Consider the following 10492-nt stretch of genomic DNA (forward strand, 5'->3'; position numbering starts at 1 on the left):
AAATTCGCGAAATATCTTCAAGCTAAATGTCTCGCTATCGTTCAATAACATACAAGAAGGGCCCCAACGAGTTAATGCTAGAAACATATTTCTGCCATGACTAACATAATCAAGACACCATCATACTCCTATAACCAGGTGGACATCTGATAGCCATCTATAATGTCTAATGGTTTACCCTACGGTATGTTTATAACTTTCTTATTAATTAAACGCTTCGTTGACAGTCTGTGATAAATGGCTTCGAGATTTATTTGGGTGTGAAATAGAACAGCAAATGCTTCCGTTTGGCATCAATTAAAACATGTTAAAGCTATCAATATTTATCGCTAAAACGTACATTTCTTAATTACAAGAAAATTTTGTACGCAATTTTTAGTATAAATACATGATGAGCCTAATTGGTCTGAGGTAGTGCGGGAAATACGTTCGACAGCGCAACATAATTCTATTACCTGTAGAAAGACAAAAAGAAGAGCACAAGACATGTTTCGTAAGTAAAGCGAGAAACTGCAGGATAAATATATGTACATATATAAGTATCGGTAATAGTGATTAGCAGCAATCCAATCCGCTCAATAGGTCATTCGAAATCCACTTGGTAGTGTTGGTCCAGTATTTTGTGGCAAAAGAAACATCCACTCACATCCACTGGCGATCGACGGGAGATGTAAAAAATCAATAATTTAACTTTGACTTTAGTTCCTCATTCATATAAAAACAAAAACAAGTGGTGCATAAATACAATTAATTACGTTTCTTTTTCTCTCTGCAGCTAGCACTAGCAGCATTTGTGCCTTGGTACTGGTTTTGATGTGCAGCAGTGCTGCTACTGCCCTCAACATGACCAACATCTGCTTGCTATTGAAAAATAATGCTCGCATAGCCAGCGGAGATTCTTGCTCAAATTATTACACATGCTCCAACGGTGCTGCTACATCTCAAAGTTGTTCTTCTGGCACCTATTTCGACAAGAACTCACAGGCTTGTGTCAGCACGGCTCCAAGCTATTGCACAACAAATACTACAAACCCATGCGCTGGACTCGCTACTGGCTCTTTTGCTGCTGTAACAGGTTCCTGTACCAACTACTATTACTGCGGCACCAACGGTGCGGTAGAAGGCACATGTCCTAACAGTCTCGTGTTCAACCCGACGACCCAATCGTGCGACTATTCAAGCAACTATCCCTGTCAGAATTCTAGTTCTAGCGATGCCAACACCGTTGTCAACTTGTGTTTGTATATCCAAAACGGAATCTACTTTGGCAATGCTTTCAGCTGTGCTGGCTGGCAGAAGTGCTATAACGAGAGCAGCTTTACTACCGGGTCCTGCAGTAACGATTTGGTCTTCGATACGGCGAGCGCGATATGTAACTATCCAGCGAACGTTGACTGTTCCCAGGTATATTTGCTTTGTGTCAGGAAACTTCAAGTTGACATCTAGCTAACAAAATGCGAATCTTTAATTGCAGGTAACCAATGACCCTAATTTGGATGTCAATGCAGCTAGTGACGGTGGCACATGTACAACAAGTGTAAGTAATTCACTTCGATATGTTTCGCTCTCAAATTGTTGGTGGGAATCGCAATACTCACATTGTATTAAATTCGTATTTTCTAGGGGGAACTCAAAAATGCCACTGCTTGCAATCAATATTATCAATGTACTAATGCTAAATGGCAGCTGGTAACGTGCAGTACCGGCAAGTACTACGACACCGTATCAAAGACTTGCGTGAACAGAAATGTTGCTTACAATGACTGTGATCGTTGCTTGGGTACCAATCTCCAATTTGTAAACGCATTTGGTACTAATTGCACTGGCTACTTGTATTGCGTAGAAGGCGTTGAAAAGAGTAGTGGCACCTGCCCCACCGGAGACTACTTCAACGAAGATATGGGTGGTTGTGTGACCGAAAATCCGAATTACGTATTCTGTACGAGTGAATCCTCGTCGTCTGCGACTACAACGAGTGGTAGCACTGATGATACCACAGCATCTGGTGAGACGACTGCTAGCACAGCAACCACAGCAACCACAGCAACCACAGAAGCAACCACTGAGGCAGCTAAATAAAATAATTTCAAGACCTTGCAAGAAGAGTGTATACATATTTACATACATATGTACTCATTTGTAATTTAACTTTCAGAGGAGTTTCAATAAACATATATGCAAATAAATTTTTGATGCAAATAATAAAAATTAATCGAGTTTATAACTTATGGTTTGCACTTTGTAGAGAAGTTTATGCGAAAACAGACAAACTTTAGTTTCAAACCTATGTCGCATCACGGCAAGAGCTCGGCATCGACCTATCCTGAAGTCTCAACAAAGATTGCGGTTGTTATCGAACATTATCGCATTTAAATATTTTTAATAGCTAAAAAATTTATTCTTTTAGGTTTTTGCCATATGGTCTCAAAATCTTTCAAGGGCTCGGTTACTACACTATCCTGTCCGTTAAAATTGAACTTGACAGGAACTTGGTGCCGTGTGGAGTATTCCAGAAGTAGGTATGTACCAGGGATATTGCGAAATATTGCATCAAATGATAGGAATGTTTTTCGTATGCGAATGTATACATGGGCCGAGTGTCCACTCTAATATTGTTGAAATGGCCCTAAGTCTGTCTAGCCATGGTGCGGACAATAACCGGCTTTTATCTTCAGGCATTAAACGGTTTAGTAGTATATCCAGCAACATTGATGGGCATTCAACAAGTACTGCTAAAAGTCTTATAAGCAACTTAGAAAAAATTTTAGATTCCTCCTTCGAAATCGAAGGCTCGGATGTAGAATCTGGAAAAATTAAAAAATGTGAAATTAAAGCTTAATTGAAGGCCTATCTTAAGGAAAAACGAGTTCAACTCGGTGAAAATCCTTACGATTGTTGGAAAACTAAACTAAAATACAACAAATTGAGAGATCTGGCCCGCAAATATTTGAGCGCCCCATCCGCCAGCGTTCCAAGTGAGCAATTGTGTGTGACATTCGAAACATCCCTAGTATGTACATGTTTTATAGCCCGGTCCTGACTTCGCCTCAGCTGTATGTTGACCAAGTCTTTTGCTAATTTTTTACTTCTACCCACGTTTGATTGTTGGAGTTGATTTTGCTTATCCTAATCGGCTATTTTGCTTATCCTAAATAACCGTCGAGCAAGCGGAAAAACTTACAATGTCAACGGAATAGCAAGGATATTATTTATCCGCAACCGGATGAATGATTAATCTTATCTTCTTCTTCTATATATATATATAAATAAAATGTCTTTCCTATGACGGCGATGCCTGACGAAACAGCTGAACGGATCTCAATTCTGTGAAAAGTGCTTTTGGACCTTCTGTGTGGAAGGTTTTTCGATTTTGAAAAATTTGAAATTTGAAATCTGAGACGTCGCGATTTCATAATTTCATAAAGTTTTCTGTACATTAAATGTCACTAAACTACTAAACGGCTAGCCCGATTTGGTTCATATTTGGAAAATGTGTCAGCACCTGGAAAGGAAATATTCTGACCAAAAATGCACTCGCCACGTGGCGCTAAGGTCGCAATATTCCTAAAAACTGCATTTTCTTGCCGATCTGGCTCATATTTAGAATACAGAAATAGAAATATTTGGACTTAAAACTTACACGATAGGTGGCCCTGTGGCCGAGATATCCCCAAAAATTATTTTACACTAAGATAAGGATAGATATCTACTATATACTTGTGGAAGTATGTGCAGCCTAAATATATATGTTAATACTGTGCACACGACGCAAAGTGGAAGGTATTGGAAAAGGGGGCGTGGCACCTCCCATACAAACTGAATTTCTCATATCGCTTATTTTGCAGAAAATTGATTCAATATGTAGAAACCCCATGTGTTTACTTTTCAGATGGCTAAAGGAAATTGTGTAAGATCACATTTGTCTGACGCCTTAATACACCCTTAATGCGATCTTGCATTTACCTCCGATTAAGGAAATTGCTCGGGGCGGCCGTTATTGCAGCAGTGAGACTCGAAGAAACCAGTTCATAAATATTAAAACGAATTTCAAAAGTGGCGAATCGACAAGGAAAGACTCGACCACATCCGTCCAAGAAAAACGCACGGTAGGTATATCAATGGCTTCATTTCAATGATATTCAAGAGATCACACGAGTCATTTAGCCAATGTGCGGCACAACTTTTCACCCAAAAACGGTAGGAGTTTTTGAAATTTTTTATTTTTATATATACATATTAGTAAATTTTTTCATAAGCAATTTTTTTACTTCTGGGGCTCCGATTTTATTCGGGCAAAATAAATTAAGATTAGCAGTCGCTCGCTCTCAGTTCGGAGAAAAAAAATATTTGTTCAACTCTTTTGTCGTTTAAGGTACAGCGTTTTTTCGATCGAAGTGCATCGAATATTCCCTTGATCCGAGTTAAGTTTGGGAATTAACTCTAGGACTTAATCCGGATCAACTGCAGTTAATTCCCGAAATAATTCGGCATTAACGAGTTAATCCGGATCAACGCTGCCGCTTTAAGCTCACCTCACCTGAATCCACTTCACTACAATTCACTTCTCATTAAATCAACTCACTTCAAACAATTTTAGTGGTAGAATTCCTACCGCTGGGCGAACACAGGTATGTATTCATAAAAGAACGATATTATCGATTGCTATGACTAAATTAACGACAATAACAATATACTTTTTGGACCGATTCGATTCGATTTTTCAGGTCATATTCGTCCCGTGAATCGATCAAATAATGCATATTGATCTACGGTTTGCTCTAGAAAATTTTAAAGAAATTTGAATTTGAGGCTGGTACAAAAAAATGGAGGGGCTTGGCTCCTCCCACGGAGTTTTCTTGAAAATAACTATATGAAATTTGAAGTAATACTACAACAAAATCTTCTAACATTGGAATTCCCAACTTTGTGAAAATTTCCATTAAAAATTTTCACTTTTAAGTACCCATTTTACAAAAAATTTTCGTATGTAATTTTGTAGCTCATTGAATTTTAGTGCAATAAAATGATATTTTGAAGTAAAACATAAAATTTTTCTGTGTTGGTGTTGGTTGATTTTTCCGACAGGGTGGTAAGATGATTTATTTTGGAACGAATTTCCGTCATCCCTTGTCAAGTTTGGTTTGCAGACAAACCGGTTTCGGCGTTGTGCCATCTTCAGTGTCATTTTTCGTTCTGTCTGGTTCGAGATTTGTCCCTAATTTATGTTCATTTATCTTAGGTAATGTGATTTTCGTCGATGATTAATTACTAGATATGCCATGGTGCCCATTTTTTTGAAGCAGGTAATAGGTTCATCTTCGCTGTTTCGATATTAACATGCATTATGTTGTCGCTGTATGGTTTTTGCCTGCAGGTAGGTAAAAGTCAGTGATTTTTGCCCTGGTGGTGCTTTTTGGTGTGTTCGGAGTGTCCATGCCTGTTGTTTTGTTGTCATTTTTCTTTTTTTCGTAAATCAATTTTAAGGGTTCGAATATAACATCCGATGCGGTATTTGTTTGTTCGTTTATAATTTTGCCGTCGAAGGTTTTTAGTTTGTATATTTCCATATTTTCTAGGACGTTTAGTCGTTGGCCTTTATGTTGTACATGCAGTAGTTTCGCTGCCTTTCTTATTTGCGTTGGTGAACATTTGTTGTTAAACATGTGGTTAGCAAAATTTGACTCTGGTATTGCGCTCGGTTTCTGTGTCTTTTTGTTATAGTCTCTTATATGCTCGCGGAATCTTGTTTTTATTTTACGTCCTGTTTGACCTATGTAACTATGCTGGCATTTGCAAGTTAGTTTATAGACTCCTTGTTTATCCAATGGATCTTCTTGATTTGTGGTGTTCCGTAGTATCCGTCCCACGTTGTTATTTGTTCTGAATGATGTGCGAAGGTTGTGTTTCTGGAACAGCTTTGCAAGTTTGTACGTTGACTTTCCAGTATAGGTTAATACCGCCCAATTTTTGTTATTGTTTTCTTCTTTGTTTGGCTTTTTGTTTTTGTGTTCCCTTCGGATTTCTTCTACCAGATCTCTTTTGTATCCGTTATTAGCCGCTATGGCATATATTGCGTTCAGTTCTTTGTTGTATCCTTCTTTTGTTAGTGGTATTCGCTCAATTCTATTGATCATCTGTCTAAAAGCGGCTTTTTTATGCTGATGAGGATGGTTCGATGTATTATGTATTATTGTATCTGTGGCTGTGGGCTTCCTAAAAATTTCATATTGCAGACTGCTGGTGCTTTTATTTATTTTTATCGTCAGATCTAAGTAATTTAGCTTTCCTTGCATTTCTTGTTCCATTGTGAATTTTATATTGCTGTGCTGTTTGTTGAGGTATTCCAATATTTGTCCCTCATTTTTCTTTGTTATAAGACATATGATGTCATCTACGTATCTGGCGTAGAACGTCGCTCCTAGTTGTGATGTAAGATACTCCACGTACCTTTCTTCCAAATTCTGCATGAATACCTCCATAAGGATCGCCGATGTGGGGTTGCCCATGCCTAGCCCGTTTGTTTGCATGTATATGTTGTTGTTAAATTTGAAGTAATTTTGATGCAACGTCGTTCTGAGTGTATTAGTTATCTCTACGGCGATTTCTCTGTTTCCTGTTTTTTCAATCAGTATTTTGAATACGATATCTATTGTTTCCGTTATTGGTATCGATGGGTATAGATCTTTTATGTCGAATGATACCAGTTTAGTATCCATCGTGATCGCCATGGGCACCATGGCATATCTAGTAATTAATCATCGACGAAAATCACATTACCTAAGATAAATGAACATAAATTAGGGACAAATCTCGAACCAGACAGAACGAAAAATGACACTGAAGATGGCACAACGCCGAAACCGGTTTGTCTGCAAACCAAACTTGACAAGGGATGACGGAAATTCGTTCCAAAATAAATAAAATTTTTCCTTTTTTGTATTAAAAAAAGACTACAAAATTTCGAAGAAATGTAACCTTGCAAAAATACCTTAAACTCAGGGGTGTACCGCGAACTTTTTTTCCGGTCCGGTCTTACAATATATGTACAACAGAAATGGACAATATTTATATGTACTAATTTTAACTCTCTTGACGGCCGCTGGGGCTGAGTGGGTTAGAACTGTGTACTGCAACTCCGTAGGACGTGGGTTCGATCCATACGCCCGGATATCATAAAATCCACTTGCCGTTCCGAGGCGATGTAAAACTCTAGGTCCCTCCATATGTGTAAAAACATCAAGACGCACAACACAAATTGAATGGGAAACTCGTCCATATACTTAGCAACAGCGTAAACGCCAAAATATTATTATACGTACAGTGACTTAAACAAATGGTCGCGTGTTGATTTTTCTTTTTTTTTAATATGCGTAATATTTTTCGAGTAATATTTTTTTTTGTTATTTTTCTATAAAAATAACAATATTTATAAGCTTTAAACATAAAAATCACAGTTTCGAACTTTATAAAAATTTAAGAAAATTCAACGTATTTCCATACAAATTTCAACTTTTAAATCTGCACCTTTAGAACATTTCTAGGTATGCAGTTTTATAGCACATACAATTTCACGGCTGAAAAATTATTTTTGAGAACTTTTTTTTCGTGACGGATTTTTGCGGATCAAAAAGTTTAAATTTCGATAAATTTTGGAATTTTCCTGAATTTTGTATAAAGTTTGGAACCGTGGTTTATATGGTTAGGTATAAAGTTTCTACGGTATTTTTATAGAAAAATAACGAAAAAAAATTGGCTCGAAAAACATTACGAATATTACAAAAAAATCAACACATGGTCATTTGTTTGAGTCACTGTATTTAGATTACAAAAACTGACCGATAATGGAAATTATAAATAAATCTTTCCACGAATCAAATTTAATTAATAGTAAATAAAATTTTTTTTATCAATTCCACGAGTTTCTTCGACCAGATAAAGTGAAGGCAATTGATCTACATACCCTATATAATTGCACAGAGATAAACTTAGAGATGTCTTATCGTTTTGGCAACCCCGAAGCAAATTACCTAGTTACGTTGGTAAACAGACAACAGAAATTTAATTGCGCAATTTAAATCTTTCAATTAAAATAATCGCGGTCGCGGCATGGTAAGAGTACATAAAATCGCCGACACTATAAAAGCGGCTTGACATATTCAATACTAGGCAGTTAGTCCAAATACGTAAATAAATTCAAATCTTAGCTGTTTAAAATCTGCGCGGAAATGTTAGGTGAGTAGTTCTAATCTGTCATTGCGAACCAGGAAATCATCCAATTTCATAAAGGACAAGGATCACAGAACCTGCCTAATAGGAATTCCAACTGAAGTCTTAATGGAATATGAGAGCGTGCGTGGATCCTTTTTTGTATTCTATGCTCTTTGTAAAATACTTAATCATATTTATCGCAATTTGGCCGTACCCCTCTCGATATACACTAACAAAATATTTTATATTTGTATTTCATTTCTAAAATTCACACTTACGCATGCGGCAGTAGCCAAACAATTCATATTTGGGACCCTTCTTATGGTGCTAGTAAACGTAATTGCCGCGGAATACGATGTGGATGGCGTATGCACATTGGTCTCAAATGGCGTTCGCATTGGCAGCATCGAATCTTGTCTAAAGTACTACATCTGCAACAACGGCAAGGCTACAGCTTATACCTGTCCTTCCGGCACAAAATTTAGCAAAAACTCGCAAACTTGTCTAACCGCAGCCAACGTCAATTGCTATTTTGGTGAAACAACACCCTGCACTGGCAAAAATGGGGTGTTCGTGCCCAAAACTGGCTCTTGCAATGGCTGGATCTACTGTAAAAATGGTCAAGAAATCAGCAGCGGCACCTGTAGCAACAACTTAATTTTCCGCGATGGCGAGTGTATATATGGCGACTGTGCCAATTCTGTGAACACACTGGATGCAAGTTTTACCTCCATCTGTCAGGTACTGCCGAATAACAAATACTTTGGAAGCACAATGGACTGCACCAAATGGCAAATTTGCAGGAATGAGAAGTTGAATGGAGGTGTTTGCAAAGGTGATTTGGTAAGTAAATACATATTGTTTTGAAGCACGATTCGAGCAGTTTCTTTTACAAATCAATTAGGGTGAATTCACATCTATACATTTTAGCACATTTTATTCCTATCCCTTAGGTGTACGAAGTTTCATCTGCTACTTGCTCCTACAAAACTGCAAGCACCTGTTCGCACGTCACTGGTATCAAGGTGCAACCGGATGTGGAAGTCTTTGGCAGTTGCACTGAGAATGGCGCACTTAAGTCTACCGGCATTTGCAGCGACTACTTGAAATGTACAAACGGTCAATGGATGCGCCAGTCTTGTACAAACAACTATTTCTTTGACACTGTGAAGCAAACTTGTGTGACCCGTAAAGCTGCTGTGACAAAAGATTGCGATCGTTGTCAATTCACGAAAAATACATTCGCTAACGCTGTTGATGTGGAATGTCGCAAATATTTGATTTGTTCAAACGGCGTCCAAAAGAGTTCCGGTTCCTGCGGTTCAGCCTACTACTTTGATGAGAGCTCTCAAGCTTGCATGAAAATCAGTGGAAATGTTGATCTCGCGGCAGTTAGTGGGGCATGCTATACAGCTCCTACAAGTGGAGCAGGTGATTCTGATACCAGTGGCGACACCAGCGGCAGTAACAGCAGTGATGGCACCAGCGAAAACACCAGTGACAGTGGTAGCAGTGATGCTGCCAGCGGAGACACCAGTGACAGTAGTAGCAGTGATGCCGCCAGCGGAAACACCAGTGACAGTGGTAGCAGTGATGCCGCCAGCGGAGACACCAGTGACAGTGGTAGCAGTGATGCCGCCAGCGGAGACGCCAGAGGTAGCAGTGATAAAACTGCAAGTAATGCAAACACGGAAGCGTAGCAGCTGAAGAGTGGAACTATTGAGCCGGTAATAAAGCATCCGATCGTAATGTATAAACCAGGGGTTTCCAACCTTGATTTTCTCGTAGACCCATTTCAAAACTTTACTGGTTTCGGTGGACCCCCTGATGCCCTTTCTAACATATTCCCAAAGCTCATCAAAAAAGTGTGAAGATTCGATCTAACAGTGAAAATTCGCATCATGGGTGAATTCGGAGTGGCAAAAATAAAATATTTTCTTGCGTTCTATTTATTTAAATAACTTGACTACACACTTGCAAGTTTAAAAAAAACAGAGATCTCTATACTGGTTGATTCTATAACTGGTTGCGGATCGAGGATTGTCTGGTCTAAGCTAACTGTAGCCAAATTGTCAGATGTCTCATTGCCAGGCACTCCCTAGTGACCTGGCACCCATAGCAAATCGATAAAATTCCGTAAGAGAAAAGTGGAGTTTATCCCCATTATCTTCGAAAAAGATCCCAGATCCTGGCCCAGAGTCAGTGTGTAAGTTCGGACTCCGTGCATTACCCCTCAGGGACATTACCCCTCAGGGAACTCAGAATTATAGACTCAAGTGCTCAA

General features: G+C 38.6%; 1 protein-coding gene across 1 annotated transcript; it reads left to right on the forward strand.

Annotated features, from left to right (window-relative positions):
• Positions 1 to 750: 750 nt before the first annotated feature.
• Positions 751 to 10139, forward strand: LOC108365745 (uncharacterized; the record flags this gene model as incomplete). Its single annotated transcript, XM_017619882.1, has 6 exons — positions 751 to 1404; positions 1475 to 1537; positions 1624 to 2077; positions 2408 to 2515; positions 8498 to 9051; positions 9162 to 10139. Coding segments are annotated over 6 exons (2580 nt in total), but the record flags the coding sequence as incomplete, so codon positions are not given.
• Between the last annotated feature and the right edge of the window lie 353 nt (positions 10140 to 10492).

Source organism: Rhagoletis zephyria, unplaced genomic scaffold (genome assembly GCF_001687245.7).
Source record: "Rhagoletis zephyria isolate East Lansing unplaced genomic scaffold, Rhagoletis_zephyria_1.1 Rzeph_scaffold_01984, whole genome shotgun sequence".
Classification (NCBI taxonomy): Eukaryota; Metazoa; Arthropoda; class Insecta; order Diptera; family Tephritidae; genus Rhagoletis; species Rhagoletis zephyria.